Source organism: Hypanus sabinus, chromosome 4 (genome assembly GCF_030144855.1).
Source record: "Hypanus sabinus isolate sHypSab1 chromosome 4, sHypSab1.hap1, whole genome shotgun sequence".
NCBI lineage: Eukaryota > Metazoa > Chordata > Chondrichthyes > Myliobatiformes > Dasyatidae > Hypanus > Hypanus sabinus.
The window spans coordinates 23,552,114-23,574,418 of record NC_082709.1 but is presented as its reverse complement, the minus strand read 5'-3'; the positions used below and the strand labels follow the sequence as shown (position 1 = coordinate 23,574,418).

Sequence of the window (22,305 nt, the reverse complement as noted above, 5' to 3'; positions counted from 1 at the left end):
TTTCCACAGATGATGCCTGGCCTGCTGAGTTCTTCCTGCATCTTGTGTGTGTTGCTTAGATTTCCAGCATCTGCAGATTTTCTTCTGTTTGTAACACTACTTAATGTTTTTTCATCTACACTGCTTGTGTGTGCTGGTGAAGATGCAGGCAGTGGAAAGTGACAGTAAATTAGCCATCAGCTGTTGGAAGTTGGATGGTGTGGGGCACAGGCTGGAGTTTAGAGTAATATTTGGCTGTGGAGTGAAGTTTACTTTATTCTTTATTTATTTTATTTTTATTTAGAGATATAGCAGAAAATAGGCCTTTCAGCACCCTCCAATTTAATCCTGGACAAATCTTGGAACAATTTACAATGACCGATTAACCTACTATCTCGTGTGTCTTTGTGGGAGGAAACCAGGGCACTTGGAGGAAACCCACACATTCCGCGGAGGATGTGCCTACTCCTTGCAGAGGACGCTGGGATTGAACCCCAAAGTCCGACTCTCCCAGCTGTAATATCGTCCCACTAACTGCAAGGCCACCTGTTATTCTAATGGACATGTGGGAAGGGAAAAGATTAACCTGAGCAGAAGGTCTTGTGAGGCTTGGAGGAACACTCCTGTTCAACTTGGCCAATGATGGGATAATTATGTATTCATTTAGGATGCCAGTGAGACCACTGAATTTAACAGCTTTATCTGCTTGGCCAGCTGCAGTGCTCACTATTTAGATGAGATTTAAAAGACCTTTGGAGTCAAGGAATGTGTGACAGACTTTTTGTTTTGCAATAGGTGTTGAGTCTTATGCTCAAGTTGCTGGGGCTCTTACTCAGCCATCCACAATCAAAGCATGCGTGATGAAGACTGCAGAGAGCAAATTTATAAAATTAAACACAAAAAGGATAAGCTGATGGTGCAGGTTATCAAAATGAGTTATAATAACCAGAGTGTAACATGAAGGAACAAAGATGCAAATATTAGCATATTGTCCAACTAGAATCAGAATAGGGGAAAATGTAAAAAAATGAAGACATTTAATCTGAATGCATGCATTTGTAATAATGACAGACAGAGCCTTTGCTTTCTAGTATTAAGTAGGAAGCCAAAGAAACGGTATTATAAAATTCCATAATTAGTTTAATCCAAGCTGTGTAATTATTTATCCAATCATTCTGTTCATGCCTATTCCATGTCATTTGTTTTAAACAGGCAAGAGCACACCTGTAACAGAAGAAATCATCACATGAGGGCCTCAGAGAGCAGTGGTCAGAACATGTCTGATGACTTAGTAACCCTTGAATTCCTTGATGAGGTACGGTTTTTTTTAAATGCTTCTTTGTCTAAGGTGAATATTATCTATCATTGTAAATAAACACTTCTGTAACGTCTCAGTGGTACTGTTTTATTCTGATGAACAAATATAAGAAAAGAGTAAAGACTTGCTTTGGAGATTGGGGTGGGACCTATTGATCTAGGTTGCCCCTACCCACAGCCTGCACAGCATTTGCATGCCTGCACAAGATGGGCCTTTGCATAATGGGATGCATCTGAAATATAGCACTTTCCCCTTTCAATCCATGTGGATGCCTGACTGGAACTTATAGATTCCAAGCTCAATGCTGAAATGCTGCCTGAATTTTCTATAGAAGGGCCTTGCAGTTATAAGCCACAGCACAAGACAAAGATGTAAGAACTAATAGCGGAAAGCTGACACCAACTTATCTCGCTGGCCATCAAACCTGTGAGATCATGTTGGATGTTTCTGATATTTGAAGGAACTCCAAAGCCCTTTTCTTAAATTTAGTTTTTGGGATCTGAGTGTACATGACAAGGCCAGATTTCATTGGTCACTTCCAATTGTTCTTGAAAACATATTGGTAATTGCTGCCTTGAATCCCTGCGATCTTTCCAGTGAATGTACTTTACAATTCTGCTGGGTAGGAAGTTCTAGGACTTAGACCCAGCAGTAACAGGATAATGTGTGATCTGAAGGGGTATCTATAGCTGATAATGCTCCTTTGCATTGGCAGTGTTGCTCCTCTTGGTGATCTAGATGTGGGTTTGGGAATTGCTATCTGAACAGTTCAGGAGAGTCACTGCAGTGCATTTTGTAGGTGATGTTAACTACAGATATTGTGTACCAGTGGCAGCGGGAATGTTTGTCTAGGGTGGTAGATGTGGTTCTAATCAACTTGTCTGCTTTGTCAAGTTTCTTGAATGTTGCTGAAAGTGTATGCATCCAGGCAAGTGTAGATTATTCCAGCAGAGCTCCGTGCCTTTCTGTTCTAAAAGGAATATTGAAACTGAAGATATGAAATAGGAGCAGAAGATCAGTATAGATCAAAGCTGATTTGATGTGACCACAACCATACATTCCCATCTACCCCTGATGATCTTATGCCCCTTTTCTTATCAAATATCTATGAATCTATCTCAGCTCTAAACATTCAAAAAGTCTTTCACTGCACACTGAGGAAGAGAGTTTAGTCAACAACATTTCAAAGCAATGAAGATTAAAGTTTGGTGCAAGGTTATCAACCCAAAATATTAACAAGATCATTGTATTAATATTAGTATTATATTAATATTGTCATTTTATTAAAAAAATGAATGCCATATTTTGTGCTGTTTACTGCTTATTAATTAAAAATAAAGAATTGTCCTTGCGGATTCTGTAATGCCTGCATGAATTTAAAATCTGTAGCCTGGAGAAGTTAGGTTGCATGAAGATTCCTATTATTTTTTCCCCCTCGTACATTTGCCATTTAGTTTTCTATTACTTTCCACTTTAGCATTCACTGTGTGGTTTTACAATTGTTATCATATATGTCTTCTGATTCCTTTTTTTAGTTTCTTTGTCAATACTCCTTAACTGTAGTGTCTCCTAATTTTGGCAAAGAAACTACCAATAAGATAATGACAGATTCTCCTTAAAATGGCAGATTGGCAGATTCAATAAAAAAAACTGAGGTCTGTACCTGGGCATGACTGACTTAAAAACTTTTCTATGAAAATGTAAAATAGGTGCAGCTGTTTGATTTTCTGTTTTTGTTTTGAACCTATTTTCATAAACCCTGGAAGGATTATATTATGCTTTTGAATGTTAATGACTTTTTCTAGAATGTTCTTTTTTCTTTTTATTCATTGCAACTCGTGAGCAGCATCTTTACAATGCAGCTATTTGAAAACCTAAAACTTTACATTTATTGATTTTCCAAGGAAACCATCATCAATTGCCTACAGAAAAGGTATTCAGAGTTACTGATATACACCTATGTTGGAGACATCTTAATTGCTTTGAACCCTTTCCAGGATCTATCTATATACACTCCAGAGGTAAGATCTAAGTTCTCGTATATTGCAAAGATTTGAGCATCATTAGGGAGAAGGAGTCATGGGCGGGGGCAGCATTGGGTGTTGATTGGTTAGTTGGTAGGTGTGCTTTTTCTTGTGATACCATTTTTTGATGGAATTGAATCTGTAACAAGATGGAATTTTGCTGTAGAATTCCTCTATCTCTTTATGCCAATGGGACCTTTACAAAAAAAAACAAAATTACCTCTTCACAAGAGATGCGTGGAGAAGAGGATATGTAATCTGGATTTGTGGCATTCGTGGGACCTTTCAAGTAATTTTAGACCATAGACCACAAGACATAGGAACAGAATTAGACCATCTGGACCATTGCATCTACTCCGCCATTCAATCATAGCTGATCCTTTTTTCTATCTCCTTAACCCCAGTTCACGGCCTTCTGCCCATAACCTTTGATGCCATATCCAGTCAAGAACTTATCAATCTCTGCCTCTAATACACCCAGTAAACTAGCTTCCATAGCTGCATGTGGCAACAAATTCCACAAATTCACCACCCTTTGGCTAAATAAATTTCTCTGCATCTCTGTTTTGAAAGGGCGTCCTTCTATCCTGAGGCTGTGCCCTCTTGTCCTAGACTCCCCCACCATGGGAAACATCCTTTCCACATCTACTCTGTCTAGGCCTTTCAACATTCAATGAGATTTCCCCGCCCCCCATCCTTCTGAATTCCAACGAGTACAAACCCAGAGCCATCAAATGTTCCATGTATGATAACTTTTTCATTCCTGGAATCAGCCTTGTGAACCTCCTCTGGACCCTGTCCAAAGCCAACACGTCTTGTCTAAGATGAAGTGCCCAAAACTGTTCACAATACTGAAAGTAAGGCCTCACCAGTGCCTCATAAAGCCTTAGCATCACATCCTTGCTCTTGTATTCTAGACCTCTTGAAATGAATGCTAACATGGCATTTGCCTTCCTCAACTCAACCAACTTGACCTGCCTTCCTCAATTCTATCAACTTGACCTGCAAGTTAACCTTCAGGATGTTATGCACAAGGACTCCCAAGTCCCTCTGCATCTCAGATTCCTGGATTTTCACCACATTTAGAAAATAGTCTGCACATTTATTTCTACTAGCAAAGGGCATGATCATGCATTTTCCAGCATTGTATTTCAGTTGCCCATTCTCCTAATCTGTCTTAAGTCCTTCTGCATCCTACCTGTGTCCTCAACACTAATTGCCCTTCCAGCAATCTTCGTATCATCTGTAAACTTGGCAACAAAGCCATCTATCCCATCATTTAAATACAACATAAAAAGAAGTGGTCCCAACACCAACCTCTGTGGAACTCCACTTGTCACTAGCAGCCAATCAGAATAGGATCCTTTTATTCCCACTCGCTGCCTCCTACCAATCAGCCGATACTCTAACTGTGTTAGTAACTTTCCTTTAATATCATGGGTTCTTAACTTGGTAAGCAGCCTCATGTGGGGCATCTTGTCAAAGGCTTTCTGAAAGTCCAGATATACAACATCCACTGCAAGCCCTTTATCTGTCCTACTTGTAATCTCCTCAGAGAATTCCAACAAATTCATCAGGCAGGATTTTCTCTGAAGGAAACCATGCTGATGACCTTGTACTATTTTGTCCTGCGTCACCAAGTACTCCATCACCTCATCCTTAACAATTGACTCTAACCTCCTCCCAGCAACTAAGGTCAGGCTAACTGGTCTATAATTTCCTTACTGCTGCCTTCCTCCTTTTTTAAAGAGTAGAATAACGTTTGCAACCTCCTTTCTTAAAGAGTGGAGTAACCATTTGTAATTTTCAGATAACAAATGGTGCTCAACCAGCTAACAATCAGTGATTCATCAAGTTTGTGTGTGAATAAACCATACAAAGCAGAAAAGGCACAGGAAGAAGACAATTAATAAGTTGATCTCAACTAAAGATGTTGTAGAGCTTTTACTGTTGTTTAAGTGGAGGAAATTTCACGGTATTTCAGTTTGTATTTACTTTCTAGTAATCTATTCTTAGTGTGATATTTCTGAACACCAATGCTGATAAGAAGCAACATCTAAAGACAGATCAGTGATTTCCACAGTAGCTGTCACGGAACCTACTAAACCAGTGTGGAAGCAATTTATCCTTGGTTCTAATGACTGCTTAAAGAAGACACGTAACTTATCTGGAATTACTTTCTTGATTTGTTTTAATACATTCTCTACATGTAGGAATGTAGCGGCTACTCTGGTTCCCAATCATGGTGCTAGCTTTCAGTTCTTAGTGTTGCAAAGTTCCTAGTTAGGGATTTCACTTTCCTTACACTTGGGTACAGGAAATGTCATTAAACAGTCTTGCATTTAATTACAGTTTTCAAAGGTTTATCACGGAGTCAGGCGTTGTTCAAATCCACCACATATCTTTGCCACTGCAGATGCTGCTTACCAAGGAATGGTGACGTTTAACAAAGACCAGGTAAGAATAAGGCCAATTAAAACATCAACATCAGTGAAATCTTTTAATTCTTTCTATATGGGGTAACTAGATTGTTCAAATACTTAACATATACTGCAAGTAAAACAGAAGGTATGTTTTACAATTATAAAAAAGGGGAGAAAAATAATTTTTTATAGTATTTGTGCACCATAGTTGGTTGATCAGTGTTGCCCATGTTCTTTTGCAACTGAAGAAATTGTTAATGTTAATACTAAACAGACCCTCCTTCCTTACCTCAATCTTACCTTCCATTACTGATGAATAAGATTTTGATCTCATTTACAACTAAAACAACTGTTTTAACTCCAGCCTTCTACTCGTGGTCCATCCATTTTCATCAACCATCCTATTGACTCTGAATGACATTCATGTGCTCCTTTAACTGTGTGGTGGTTGTCCATCATGTCCGACAATGACAGGAAACTTGTTTTTAAATTGGAAAAGCCCTTGCGCTGCAGCTGTTCCCCTCACTCAGCCTCAGAAGTCCAGATCCATTCTTCCTTGATTTCAATGGATGACCATGTCATTGTCTGTGCCTTGTCATGCCCTTCGCTGTCCATGAAGCATTGCAGAACTACCTTCCTGCTCATTGGATCTCACTGTAGCTCTCATCTGCCCAGTCCGTTTGAGCTGGCCTTGCACGGAAGGAAGGACAGGCATGTCCTTATCTCACCAGGGTATGAGGCCGCTGGCTGCCCTCACCCGGATTACCTTGCCTCTCAAAGTGGTGCACCAGTGTTCGGCTACTGTCACATGCAGACGCCAACTTGGAGCCACAGGTGGGAGCTGAGTGTCCAGCGGGGACCAAAGGTGAGTGAACTGCCCTGGAATGGACCCCTTCACCAGAAATGCTATCCCTTCCTGGACACCCCATATACCCCTATACCACCTTTATAATTTGCAGGCATGCCTGCCCTCAATTGAATTTTCAATCTCTAACTGTGCAAACCATAATATTTATATTAGTTGACTGACAGCCCTATATTTCTTTCTTGCTTCCCACTGAGCTGAGGCTTTCTCTTTGAAACTTTCTGCTCTCTGTTTTCTTTCTTCCTTGCTTCCATCTTCTCCTTACAAATAACATTCTTTTCAATAGCCACCCCCACCCCACCCCCACTGTTTCCATTTTTCACCCTATCTTTAAGTCTGTTTGAATTGAAAAGTTCACATTTGCTTCGACTATCACTATATTAAGCCATGGGAAATCAATTAATTTGCTTTGTTATGTTAGTTCAGTGATGAAACACCCAAGATACAATTTAAAATGTTAATTTGAATGGTTTGCAGCTGTGTTCCTGCCCCTCAGCTGCATCATTTGTTGATCCAAGATAGAATGCAGCAAAATGCCAGGTTCAAAATCCTCATAAGTATCTTTCTCCCTGTCAGACAAAAGACAAACTGGAGAGGATAGGACACTGAATTAAATTTCACACCTTTATTATTTTGGCAGTAGAGTTATGGGAAACATTGAACTCCTTTCAAAAATCAGTATATAATAAAACTATTGTTGCTGTACACATCAAGATCAACAATGAGACTCAGGCTGATAAGTGGCAAATATCATTTCAATGCGCAAGTGCCCCATCAATTACATTCTTCAGTAATCAGAATCAGGTTTATTATCACCGGCATATGTCGTAAATTTGTTAATTTAGCCGCAGCAGTTCAATGCAATACATAATAATATAGAAAGAAAAAAGAAGTAAATCAATTACGCTAAGTGCATGTGTGTTTATGAAATAGTCAAAAAATGGTGTAAAACAGAAGTTATATATATATATATAACTGGCCTATAGTTTCCTTTCACCTGCCTCTCTCCCTTCTTGAAGACATTTTTAATTTTTCAGTCTCCGGAATCATTCCAGAATCTAGTGATTTTTGAAAGATCATTACCAATGCCTCCATGATCTCTTCAGCTGCCTCTTTCAGAACTTCGGGTTGTACACCATCTGGTCCAGGTGACTTATCTACCTTCTGACCTTTCAGTTTCCCAAGAACCTTCTTTCTAGTTATTGTAACTTCATGCCCCCGACTCCTGGAACTTCCACCATAATGCTAATGTCTTCCACAGTGAGCACTGTTGCAAAATACTTATTCAGCTCATTTGCCATTTCCTGGTCCCCCATTACTACCTCTCCAGCATTGTTCTCCAGTGGTCCAATATCCACTCTTGCCTCTCTTTTACATTTTATGTATCTGAAGTAACTTTTAGTGTCCCCTTTAATATTATTGGCTAGCTAACTTTCATATTCATCTTTACCTTGACTTTTTTAGTTGACTTCTGTTGGTTTTTAAAAGCTTCCCAATCCTCTAACTTCATGCTAATTTTTGCTCTATTGTATGTCCTCTCTTTGGCTTTTATGTCGGCTTTATTAGCCATGATTATGTCATCTTTCCTTTAGAATACTTCTTCCTCTTTGGGATGTATATATCCTGAGCCTTTCAAATTGCTTCCAGAAATTCTATCCATTGCTGCTCTGCCATCATCCCTGCCAGTGTTCTTTTCCAATCAATTCTGGCCAACTCCTCTCTCATGCCTCTGTAATTCCCTTTACTCTACTGCAATACTGATATGTGTGACTTTAGTTTCTCCTCAGATTTCAGGATGGATTTGATCATATTATCACTAGCCCCTAAGGGTTCATTTTCCTGAAGGTCTCTAATCAATTCTGGTTCATTGCACAACACCCAATCTAGAATAGCTGATCCTCTTGTGGGCTCAACCATGAGCCTCTCCAAAAAGCCATCTCTTAGGTACTCTAGCAATCACCACTTCCGTAATCCAGAATCAACATGATTTTTCCAACTACATTCATATTGAAGTCCCCCATATTATTATAGCATTGCCCTTTGGGCATGCATTTTCTATTTCCCATGTTAGTTTGTAGTCCACATGCTTACTACTGTTTGGAGATCTGTATACTATGCCCATCAGGGTTTTTTTTACTGTGCAGTTCCTTAGCTCTATCCACAATGATTCAACACCTTCTGACCTTATGTCACGTCTTTCTAATTATATGATTTCATTTTTACCAACAGAGCAACGTCTTTCCCTCTGCCTTCCTGCCTATCCTCTCGATACAATGTGTATCCTTGCATATTAAGCTCCCAGCTATAATCTTCTTTCAGCCATGATTCATGATGCCTACAACATCACACTTGCCAATCTGCAGCTGTGCTGCAAGTTAATTTACTTTGTTCCGTAAATTGTGTGCATTCAAATATAACACTTTCAGTCCTGTATTCACCCCTTTCGATTTTGTACGCCTTTTATGTTGCAGGTCATCCTGCTGACTGCATCCTTTTTTAGATAATGGGCCCAAAACTGCTCTTGATACTCCAAGTGAGGCCTCACCAGTGCCTTATTAAGCCTCAGCATTGCATCCTTGTTTTATATTCTAGTCTTCTCAAAATGAATGCTAGAATTGCATTTTCGTTCCTCACCACAAACTCAACCAGCAAATTAACCTTTAGAGAATCATGCAGGCAGAATTCCAAGTCTCTTTGTACCTTGGATATTTGAATCATCTCTCCATTTAGAGGATTGTCTGTGCCTTATAACCTTTTTCCAAAGTGCATGACTATACACTACCCAGCACTGTATTCTATCTGCCACTTTGCCCATTTTCCTAATCTGTCAAGACCTTCTGCATACTCACTGCTTCCTCAACACTATCTAACCCTCCACCTATGTTCATATTGTCTGCAAACTTGGCCACAAAGACATCAATGGCATCATCGAAAGCATTCACATATAATGTAAAAAGTCCCCGCAAAACACCACTAGTCACTGAAAGTGAACCAGAAAAGGCTTCCTTTATTCCCACTCTTTGCCTCCTGCCAATCAGCCAATGCTCTACCCATGCTGGAGTCTTTCCTGCAATACTATGGGGCTCTTATCTTGTTAATCAGCTTCATGTGTTGCACCTTTTCAAATGCCTTCTGAAAATCCAAGTACACAACATCCACCGATGCTCCTGCTTGTTACTTCCTCAAAGAATTTCAACAGATTTGTCAGGCAAGATTTTCCCTTGAGGAAACCATACTGACTACGCCCTATTTTATCATGTGCCTCCAAGTACCCTGAGACCTCATCCTGCTTAATCAACTCCAACACTAAGGTCAGGCTAACTGGTTTCTAATTTCCTATCTTCTGCTTCCCTCCTTTCTTGATGCATGGAGTGACATTTGCAATTTTCCAGTCTTCTAGAACCATGCAGGAATCTAGTGATTCTTGGAAAGTCCAAAGAAAATTTAATATCAGAGTACATGGATATCACCCCATACAACCCTGAGATTCTTTTTCCTGCAGCCGTACTCAGTAACTGTAAACAGGATCAATGAAAGAGCAAGTAGAGCATAGAAGAAAACAAACTGTGCAAATGAAAATATAAATAAATAATAATAATTTTAAGAACTTGGAATAACAAGATGAAGAGTCCTCAAAGTGAGATCATTGGTTGTGGGAACATCTCAATAGATGAGTGTAGTTGCCCTCTTTTGTCTAAGAGCCTGATGGTTGAGGGGTAGTAACTGTTTTTCAGCCTGGTGGTGCAAGTCTTAAGCCACTTGTGCCTTGTATCTGATGGCAGCAGCAAGAAAAGAGCATGGTCTCGATGGGCCGGGTTCTTGATGATGGAGAGCGTTTCATTTAGATGTGCTCAATGGTTGGGAGGGTTTTACCCGTGATTTACTGGCCTAACTTCACTATCTCAAAGGCATTCATGTTCCCATGCAAGGGCGTAATGCAGTCAGCCTGCACATTTTCCACCACACACCTATAGAAGCTTGACAAGGCTTTTGATGATGTGTTAAATTTCTGCAGACTCCTGAGGAAGTAAACGCGCTGTTGTACTTTCTTCGCAATAATATTTATATGATAGGTCCAGGACAGGTCCTCTGAGATAGTGATACCCAGGAATATAAAGTTGCTGACCCTCTCCACCTCTGATCCTCCAATGAGGTCTGGCTCATGGGCCTCTGGTTTCCCTCTGCCGAAGTCTATGATCAGTTTCTTGGGCTTGTTGACAATGAATGAGAAGTTGTTGTTATGACACCACTCAGCCAGAATTTCAATCTCCTTTGCCGTATGCAGATTCATCACCACCTGTAACAAGGCCCACAACCGTGGTGTCATCAGCAAACTTGTATTTGGAATTGGAAGTGTACTTCGCTACACAGTCATAGGTGTAAAGCAAGTAGAGCAGGGGGCTAAGCACACAGCCCTGTGGTGTACCTGTGTTGATGGAGATTGTGTAGGAGATGTTTTTGCTAATCCAGGGTGACTGTGGCCTGCAAGTGAGGAAATCCAGGTGGGTATTGAGGCCCAAGGTATTGGAGTTTATTATTCAGTTTTGAGGGGATGATGGTATTAAATGCTGAGGTGTAATCGATAAAGAGCATCTTAATGTATGCAGATGCTTCTACAATCTCTTCAGCTACCTCTGTCAGCGCCTTGGGGTGCAATCTGGTCCAGGTGACTTATCCACCTTAAGACCTTTCAGCTTCCCAAGTACCTTATCCTTCATAAAGCAACTACACTCCTTCACCCTGACACTATTGAACTTCTAGCATACTGCTGGTGCTTTCTACAGTGAAGACTGATGTAAAATACTTATTCAGTTCATCCACCATTTCCTTGCCCCCCTCCCCCCATTACAACCTCTCAAGCATCATTTTCCAGCGGTCTGATATCTAATCTCAACTCTCTTTTACTCTTTATATATCTGAAAGAAATTGGTATCTTTTCTGATATTATTTGCTGGCTTACCTTCACGTTTCATCATTTCCCTTCTACTTCTTTTTTAGTTGCCTTCTCTTGTTTTTTAAAAGCTTCCCAATGCTCTAACTTCACATTCATTTTTGCTCTACTACATGCCTTTTTTTTTACTTCTTATCCATCTTAGTAAAATTTTTACAATGTTTTGCTTGCTACCAATTATTTAAAAGTTGTTGATGTAACAATTAACAGGACATAGGGTGGTAGAATAAACAGACACTTGACAGATGGAATTTATATACAGCAGTGGGAAATGATGTATTTAGTGATTGCAGGAGGCACTATATACTTAATAACAGGAACAGAGATGCCTGGCAGTTCATGTGCATAAATAGAAACGTAGAAAACCGACAGCACAATACAGGCCCTTTGGCCCACAAAGCAATGCCAAACATGTCCTTACCTTAGAAATTACCTAGAGTTACACATAGCCCTCTATTTTTCTGAGCTCCATGTACCTGTCCAGGAGTCTCTTAAAAGACCCTATCATTTCCGCCTCCACCTCTGTTGCCAGCAGCCCATTCCACATACTCACCACTCTCCGTATAAAAAAAAACTCCAACACCTCCTCTGTACCTACTTCCAAGCACCTTAAAACTGCATACGGGATTTTAGACTTCACAGAATTATTGAATGTAGAAGTGGGAGATAAATGCTGAATCGTTGTAAAGCTCAAATTATGCAATGGCTAAGGTATGATTTATTTATTTGCTTATTGAGATGCAGCACAGAATAGGACCCTCCAGCCCTTTAAGCTGCATCGCCCAGCAACCTCTGATTTAATCCTAGCCTAATATTGCGACAATTTACAATGACCAGTTAACCTTCCAACTGGTATGTTTTTGGGCTATGGGAGGAAGCTGGAGCACCCGGAGGAAACCCAGACAGTCACGGGGAGAATGTATAAACTCCTTACAAGCACCGGTGGTAAAGTCACACACTTTAGAAAGGATATGAAGAACCCTGAAAGAGGTGCTGAGAAGATAAACTGGAATTGCACCAAAGATGTAAAGTTTTAGCAACAGTAGGTAGATTGGAGAAGTTAAGACGATTGGAAAAATATGTTGAAAGAACGTAGATTATTATTAGTTTAGGTATAGTCAACAAAGAAACACCATTTTCATTCAGCTTGATGGTACAAGGATTAGGTAATAGATTCAGGCAAAAAATGAGGAAGAACTATTTTACACAGTGGTAATAACCTGGAAATTACTGATGATGAGGGTGATGAAAGTGGAACTGTCAATGATTTAAAGTGGAGCTAGGCTAGACAATTGAGAAATACTGGGATAAAACAGGGAATGAAATGGAGTAGATTGCTTTGAGGAAAGATAGCATGAACTTGTGTTCAAGAGCCTCTGGTGTTGTAAAGATTCTGATTACATTGGACAACAAAGATTTTGCTTTTGGATGTACCCTGTGGCTTTTGGGCTGTTGATCCTGAAAATCACCATGGATCACAGTTGTGAAATTGCCTATATCTGTTCTTTCAATTTATAGTTTGCCAGAATAGCTGATGCCAAGATTAAAGAAGGCATTTTTGTTGGTGCACAAGTCAAAAAAGGTCACCAATAACAGGCAGTTTGAATAATTTCTAATGGGACCAGAGAAAATTGCATGGAAGGTATTCAAGGATGTTGTTGAAAATTTTCTTGGCAACTACAGAGCACCAAACTACATGTAGCTGGTTGACAACGTGCTTTAGCATACCATGAAGTGCAACATGTCACTAAAGGTTCATTTTTTGCATTCCAACTTAAACCTTCCCTGCAAATCTTGGCACTGTCAGTGATGAGCGTGGTGAAAGGTTTCACTAGGACATCATGGTCATGGAGAAACGAGAATGGGGCAACTGGAATCCATCAAAGCTGGCTGATTATTGTTGGACACTTCAAGCCAGAAGCTTCTGAGTGAAAACAAAAACCAACAATGCATTTTTAGCTTTTATGAACTAATAAACAATTGCATATTGTCAGCAGTATTATGCAATGAAACACTTTATATTCAATAAAAGTTAATTTTTTGTTTCTCCAAATTTGAAGAATCAAAAATTGAAAGTACATTTATTACCAAAGAATGTATCAATTATACACCTTGAGATTTGTCTACTTACAGAAAGCCAGAAACCCAAAGAACCCAATTTTAAAAAAAGGTCATAACCAGTACACTGAGGTGGAGGGAAAAAACAAATGCAGGGACGCACGCGCGCACACCCTCACTCACTCTCACAGACACACACACACACACACACGCACACACAAATAAAATCAAATGACTACATTCCGAGCCAGATTGAGTTCATTGGCCCAAACCTCAAACTCAGTTCATCATAGTGGGGCAAAAATGTCGTGAAACTCATAGAGACGATAGCCACTGAAGCAGTTCACAACCTCAACGCTGCTGAGAGAGGAATGGACATCGTGAGAGAACGAGTGAAATCAACCCAACCCTTGTCTCTCGTTCTGAAACTCAGGCTTTCTAGTCTGTCTGGACCAGCGTTTCAATTATCCAGACACACTTGGGCCACATAGCCCAAAGCTGTACTCGACCTCACCAAATTGGCGGTGCTTGGTGTGATCCAAACTCGCACTCCCATGTGATACAAGTCATCTGAAATTATATTTGTGTTCAGCTTCAAGCAGTCTATCATAAACAAAAAAAAAAATCCTGTGGAAACAACACTTTTGAACAAATTTGTTGTCCAGTTTTGCTGTTGGTGCTTTCATAAGAATTTAAAAATATACTTCCTTCATTTGTAGCATTATTACCTCAATAATCAAAAATATTCCTGAATGTGATTTTTTGTAGCACTTCAGAAGAGCATTGTAGTATTGTACAGCTGTGCAGAATGTATGTTGACTATTAATCAGCTCTTTTTAAAGTGTCATTTGTTTTGATCGCTCTAGTGTATTATCATAAGTGGAGAAAGTGGTGCTGGGAAGACAGAGAGTGCACATTTGATTGTTCAGCACTTAACTTATCTGGGAAAGGTACGTTTGAGAATTATTAATTTAAATAGATTGCACCCATTGAACAAGTAGTTTTGTGCATACAACAATGAAATGGCAACATTTGAACTTTTGAATTTGCACTTTAAAACGGAATCAAAACCGATTAGCTTTGACGTATGCTCTGATTATATTTTATTTTCAAACACGAAAACTGAGTAACAATATTCATGGGCCATCTGGAGCCTGGAGCAATACTTCTGATGTGTACCATGGTCTTGCTGTGATGTACAACTTGGACAATTAAACCTTTCCTGCTGCTCGCCAATCTGCTACTGCTACTGTCACTTGTGGCCAAATGTATACCTGCTGTCACTTCTTTGAGTGGACCTGATTCCTACCAGGATGACTTCAGTCACCCACACAGTAAACGTTTCCACAGGATTCCAAGACTTGCGTCCTGGTGTAAAAAGAGAAAGTGCTCCAGGATTCAGGTTAATATCCGTGCAGTAAGCTGATAAGACATTGTCAAAAGCTCAGATATTGTTCCTTGCACTAATGTTGAATTTCATTGGAATGGTTGAGAGTTTGAGTGCACAGAAATCAGAGAGAAATATTGAGTGGAACTGGGATGGAAAATTAAAGTGATGGTCAAATGGAAGCCAGTGACCTCACCTGTGGTGAGACTGGAAGCAAGATTGTCACCATCTTATGTAATGTAAAATGTTTTGTGACTGCTGTAAAAAGACATGAAATTAATATGTCCAAAATAAGTAAATAAATAGTAAAGTAATAATCAGATGGTGTTCACGGACAGTTCAGGAATTTAACGGGTGAAGGAAGGAATCTGTTCCTAATTAATTCTCCATTTAGTCTCTCCATTGTAAGGAAGCACTCTATTATGAACCCCAAAAACTTACTAATAAATTAAAAGTAGTCCATTTAAGTCAGCATTTCACATTGGAAAAATGTTGGGGCCCTGGTTGCTGGGACATGATGAAGTAAAATGGCACGTATTGTCACATAGGAATGTGGCCTATGAAATAAGATGGTGATTGAGGAGTGAGTGAGAATGCATTACAGTAAATGACCACTTGAGACCAATGAAGGTGAAGAGGTGGTAAAAATGTTTAGTAGTGACGTCACATTGGACCTGTTGGAAGGGGCAGTAAGGATCCTTTGAACATAGGATGGAGAGGATTGCTTCCTCATTGTGGTTTTTGTTGTGCTAACTGAAAAACAAAGAAGGACAGAAAGTGAAACATGATTTCAATAAGCTTCTTCTTGGTAATGCATTTTCCTTGCTTTACACTTTGCAGGCAAATAACCGTGTTCTGAGAGAGAAAATCCTTCAGGTTAATCCACTTGTGGAAGCTTTTGGAAATGCATGCACAATGATCAATGATAATTCCAGTCGATTTGGGAAATACCTAGAAATGAAATTTACTCCCACGGGTGCTGTGATGGGAGCGAAAATCTCTGAATATCTCTTAGAAAAATCCAGAGTTATTCAACAGCCAGTGTATGTGACCTTCAGTTATAACACTTTTCTCTAGCAATTACTGTTTTCTTAAACTGACCATGTGGAGTTTTAAAACTGAAATGAATTGGTTTCCCATGAGTTTCTCTAAAAATTATTGTAGTTTGCATTTTAGCACAGTTAAATTCTAATCACAAAAATAATTCAATCTCACAAAATAGTGATAAATATTAGACTTGTTTCAAACTGTCCAGAAAAAGTATTTTGCAACAGAGTAATTTTGTTCAATTACTTAACGATGCTGAACATTTTTTAGTCATTATTTAGTCTTCAACTCAAACTCGTTCTTCGCTACACTCAACCATTGGTACTATTTTTGTTAGTCTTTGCTCCTTTCTAATTTTTAGCTTGAAAGTTCAAGTTTTGTGTTGTAACTTTCCAATCAACTTCGTCATGCAATGTTTTTAACTCTTGTGTCAACCTAACTGCTAGTTTTTTTTATTGAAAGATTTAGGATGATACAAGAGATTGCAGAAATGGGAATCTGGAACAAATAGCAAGCTGCTAGATGAAATCATCAGGCCGGGATATGTGGATGCAAAGGAAATGTCAACATTTCATATTAACATTCATTGACATGAAACAATGACTATCTATTTGCCTCTATGCAGCTTGAATAGTTGTTTGAATTAGGGAAGGATCAAATGTGGTGCAAATAAGGTTAACCCTGGATTCAGCTGTTGCTATGTTTGGATGAGTTAGTTTGGAATGCTTGTTTGCCAATAGCAAAAAGGTGTACAGAAACAACATAAAATGGGCCATATAGATAGACCAAATAGTCATTTTGGAAGAATATTGAACTTAATATAAGCCATAACAATGAGCTGGTCATTTGTCCCTTGGAATTTATAATGCTTACTTAATAGATGATTTGCTTTCTAACTCTACCCACATTAGTTGTATAATGCCAAGAATGTATATATGTATAGACTAACATAGGTGGGGCAGTGTTTATATATCCAGAATGACTTGTTAGAAAAACAAAGCTGGAGAGAAGTTAAGGGTGCAGTTTCCAGAACCTGGGTTTTCGGTAGTGAGACAATGCCTAGATGTCATTGTAGATCAGTTTTATCCCTTAATATTTTTCTTCTATAAAATAAACACATTCATTGGGAGTTGCATTGTGAGATGTAAAGTTAGAAATGGTATTACTTCAAAACAAAAGATGGTGCGGTCTGTGGATGAATGGTCAGATGAGAGGCTAAATTTCCCAAAACTTGTTATGCAGATACATAAGTAGGACATACAATAATTAAACTAAGTCATGACCATACAATGGACATTCACCAATGCCTTTTTAATTATCAATATCATGGAAGATGAAAGATTTACTGGATATAGATGTACTCTAGGACCAATCAGGTTAGGTCGTACACAGTAAATGGTAGGACATTGAAGAGTGTGGCAGAACAAAGGGATCTGGGAATACTGGTCCATAATTCATTGAAAGTGGCATCACAGGAAGATAAGGTTGTAAAGAAAGCTTTTGGCACTTTGGCCTTCATAAACCAAAGTATTGAGTACTGGAGATGGAATGTTATGTCAAAATTGTAAATAAGTAAAATTACTTATAAGTAATTAAAATTTAAATTTGATTTGATAATCGTCATTTTCTAAAACAATCAGAATTCCTTGTTGAAAATTTGAGTTTTGCTTTTAGCATTTGATTCAGGTCAAATTTTAAACATTAGTTTGTAAAATCTATTGTGTTTTAATTATATTAATATTATTTCCTTTCAGGAGTGAGAAAAATTTTCATATTTTTTATTATATCTATGCTGGTCTCTTTCATCAGAAGAAGTTAGCAGAATATCGACTTGTTGAAAATAAATCTCCTAGGTGAGTAATTATACATTCATTAATAACATCAACTTGTAGCCTATATTTGAGACATGAACTTAAGAGGTGCCCTTGCTGGGCTAAGCCAAGAAGCCCCTGTGCAATGGAGCTTGAGGATTTCAAAAATTAGTATTTTTTAAAAATTCTTGGGGTTCTGGTGGGGGCAGGAATTGCAAAGGGACAGTCGGTGTGAGGGGAAGTTTGATATTTGCCTTGGAACCCACTTCCCAGCCCAAATTAAAATTAGATCTAAAGTTATTATAGCCATCTGAAATATACATGGGAGACATGGTACACATTCCTTCCAAATCATTCTCAGTGGAAATATTAATAGTGACATTTTAGATCCTATACAGAACATACAAAATAAAACATGTATAGTACCTTTTTGTTAGTTTTTATAACTCTGGGGGGGGGAATGGGAAGGGGATGTCGATGTTTTTGCTGCTACTTGTGTGAAGAGAGTGGAGATGGAGCCTTTCGGGGCTTCGACGTTTCCATTATTCATTCTATGGGGTTTATTGGTTTTGTGGATGTCTGTGAAGAGGACAGATTTCAGGTTGTATACTGCATGCATTCTCTGATACTAAGTGTACCTTTGAACCTTTAATTTGAGGAATAAAAAGTTTTCTTTTTGTATCTCACTTCTCTCTCATCATTTGACTTTATTTTCTATACTCTCATCCCTTAGCAGACTTGTGTTTCTGCATCATCAGAAACTCTTCAGATCTCGGTATCAGTTCTCAAGCAGACTGCATTGATTTTGAAAACATTTCTATAGACTTTTCAGGATCAAAGCTTTTTGGTCCAAATCAGCAAACTGGGCTAATAAAGATATTGTGCAAGGCCTAAATCCTGCTTTGACTGAACAATGAGCTCGCCTTGCTAGATGCTATGAAGTTGGCTCATTATCATGCACTCTCTGCAAAACTGAATTGAGCTCCGGGAGATCACTTCAAAGGTAACACTACATGTGCCTGACAGGGAGTGATAATTAGGCTAAAACTGTATGAACAAACTTTTACCATTGATTTATGTTAACTTCCATTAACTCAGTATCACCGGCAAAAACGTTAGGTAATGTTAGACATGTAAATTTTACAGGCATAAAACATGCTAAAATGTCAAATGTGCCAGGCAAAATTCTTGTTAGAAGTGCTTCAGATGTCTAATTGGCAACTAGAGAGAAAAAAAAGATTCCAGCATCTATGTCTGAAACCACTACCCTTCATCATCTGCCTTTTGCTTTTGAACATTTGCCCCCCAACTTCAACCCAATCCTACTTTAATAGTCCCCCTTCAAAAATGGCACAATTTATAGCTTACTGTTGCTTGATCACACAATGGTGTCTATAGCTTAAGATGGGACCATAATACAAGATGCAACCTTATTCTTCCCTCACTTTGTGCTTTTACCTGTAGAGTCATGGAGCATGAATACACAGAAACTGGCCATTTGGCCCATCTAGTCTGTGCTGAAGTGTTACTCTGCATGTACTATCAACCTACACCTGGACCATAGCTCCCCATATCCATGTGCACATATACAAATTTCTCTTACAGGTTTAATTCAAAGCTGCATTCATTACTTCTGCTGGCAGCTCATTCAACGCCCTCACCATCCTCTAAGTGAAGATGTTGCCCGTCAGGTTCCTCTTAAATATCTCACATTTCACCTTTACTTATGATCTTTAGATCTCATCTCACCCAACCTCAGTGGAAAAAGCCTGCTTGCATGTACCCTATCTATACCTCATAATTTTGTATACCTTTATCAAATCTCCTCTCAATCTCCTATGCTCCTAACCTATTCAACCTCCACCCTATAACTCAGGTCCTCAATTTGCAGCAACATTTTCTCTGTACCTTTTCAAAGTTTCCTGATACCATCACATCATCATCCTGGAGGCTTGTCATGGTCATTCTGTCAGAAACCTCAAAGCAGGAGGCTTTGGTAGAACTAACAGCGCCTTGGGTAGACTGGATTGAGGAGGCATTTGAGTATAAGAAAGCAAAATATCAGGAGCTGCTAGAGCTGTGCCAGAGACAGGGGTGGAGGATGGAGGGCACAATGGCACAACAGAGGTGTGGTGTAGAGGTTTTGCTGGCTGCTTGCTGTGCAGAACCTACTCTTTTCTTGGCATTGGGGGGGCTGCAAAGAAAAGAGCCATCAGGAACATAACAGAGGCTGCTGATGGCTACGGATCAAGAGGTGTGACCCGTGGACTAATGCTGCTGGGACATAATCAGGGCCTGATCAGCTCTGGCTGGGTTGCCTGGGCAAATGTATCTGATGTTGAAAGACCCGAAACACCTGATGACCCCAGGTTACATCACCGATGATGTGTCTCTGCGCATCCTAGGATGTATTTCAGCATTACTGATATCTTTCCTTTAGGTAGGTGGCCACAATTGCATACAATACTCCAAATCTAACCTTCTTAATGACTTCTACAGCTTCAGCATAATATCCCAACTCCTGTACCCAATATTTTGCTTCATGAAGACCAATGTCCCAAAGGCTCCCTTCTACCTCTATCTACCTGTGATGCCACTTTCAAGAAGTTATGGATCTGTAGTCTCAGATCCCTTTGTTCTACTGCATGCCTCCCTACTGTTCGCTGTGTATATCCTACACTGGTTTGTCCTCCCAAAGGGCAATACCTCACGTTTGACTGCATTAAGTTCTGCTGTTTTCAGCTCTTTTTTTTGGGCTGCTCCAAATCCCACTGAAGCAGAATAAGGTTTACTATCACTGGCATATGTTGTGAAATTTGTTGCTTTGTGGCAGCAGTACTTTGCAATGCATAATAAAAAACTGTAAATTATAATCAGAAATACAGTGGATTCTGATTAATTATGGTACATTATGACCAATACACTTTGGCCCAATCAAGTGGTTATCCCAAGTTTCATGGAAGTAGTTAAAAAGGTAAAAAAGAAAACGTAAACTTCTGTTTAACTGAGTAACAAATTATGTATATAATTGAAATACAGAACAAATTAGAACATTATCAATACTACTTCATTATTAGTTCCTAACAGTTGTTGATGGAGGAATTCATCCAGTGCACACTGTCATGTTGTTTCGATTGATTGTAAATGAAGAAAATGAGAAATTGATGTGTTCTCTGTTTCATGGAGACATGGCTCACACAGGATACTCTGGTAAGACCCAAAGCCTTCTTGATACATTGGATGGACTGGACTGCTGATTCTGAGAAGGCAGAAGGTGGGGGATCTGCTTTACATGATAAACTCGGATGCAGTGTTCTTATCACATTCTTGTTCCCTCACCCTGGAATATCTGATAATCCATTGTCAACCATTCTACTTACCAAGAGAGATCCTCCATGATCCTGACTGCGGTTTACATACCGCCAAAGGCCAGTGTTAAGCAGACACTCAATTAACTGAATGTCACCATCAGCAAACAAGAAACAATCTATTCTGATTGTTGAGGACTTCAGTCAGGATTGTTTGAAGAAATCTCTGCCCAATTATCATTAATGTATCACCTGTAGCACCAGGGCTATACTACAATTAGAAATGTCTACTGTTCCATGCTTAGATGGCAGTTCAGGAAATCTGATCACTTGGCTGTCTTCTTACCTGCACAGACAGAGGCTAAAGAGCAAGGGTTCAGAGATAAGGACATCAAAGAAGTGATTGTTGGAGGCTGAAGAGTGGCTACGGGATTGTTTTGAATCAGTAGACTGGGCCGTGTTCAAGGATTCATCAGAGGATTTGAACAAATATACCACAGTTATCATATACATTATAAAAACAGTCATAGTTGAGTGTATCCCAACAATATTATTCAAACTATTCCCCAACCAGAAGCTGTGAATGAACCAAGAACATAGAATTTTTGTTGTGCATAAGCCAACAGCAACATTGAGGAGAGTACTCTGCAGACCTAAAGAATAAACCAAGCTTTTGGACAAGACCAGTGTGGTCGACAAAATCCCATCTGGGGATTGCAGCAAATATTAAGCTGGTCAAACTGGGAGAAAACTATCCACAAGGATCTACTGGCTGTGAACTGGCGTGAGCAACTCTCCTTAGTTTCTACCAATGAAAATCAAGAGGGGCACAAATTCAACTGGGCATCAATGAAAGCCATGACCAAGGCAAACACGTAGCACGCAAGAGAATTCCTGGAAGCATGGTTTTCCACAAACGATTCTGTAAACAGACATGCAGACGGGGATCCTTTTTATAAGCAAATCTCGCAAAATTCCAGTCCACAACGCACGGAGTTTGCCACACAACCGATCAGTGACAAGACCCCCTCCCTATGTCACAATTTAGTTTTTGTAATGATGACCAATTAGCTGATTGATAAGTATATGAAGGCCAAACATTCGGAGGACACACCGCAAATGAACAGCGCACTG

The 22,305-nt window shown here is 39.3% G+C and overlaps 1 protein-coding gene across 8 annotated transcripts in view; it reads left to right on the top strand.

The window, feature by feature from the left end:
• Positions 1–22,305, top strand: part of myo3b (myosin IIIB) — a 481,967-nt gene that overhangs the window by 152,916 nt on the left and 306,746 nt on the right. For 7 of the 8 annotated variants that reach the window (XM_059966610.1, XM_059966606.1, XM_059966605.1 and 4 more), the window contains 6 exons: positions 1,192–1,294; positions 3,202–3,318; positions 5,674–5,778; positions 14,485–14,568; positions 15,846–16,048; positions 17,807–17,905. In XM_059966610.1, coding sequence (XP_059822593.1) covers positions 1,192–1,294; positions 3,202–3,318; positions 5,674–5,778; positions 14,485–14,568; positions 15,846–16,048; positions 17,807–17,905 — 711 coding nt within the window. Of the gene's footprint in view, positions 1–1,191; positions 1,295–3,201; positions 3,319–5,673; positions 5,779–6,108; positions 6,422–14,484; positions 14,569–15,845; positions 16,049–17,806; positions 17,906–22,305 lie in introns of those variants that run through there. The other variant, XM_059966612.1, reaches the window with a different exon arrangement.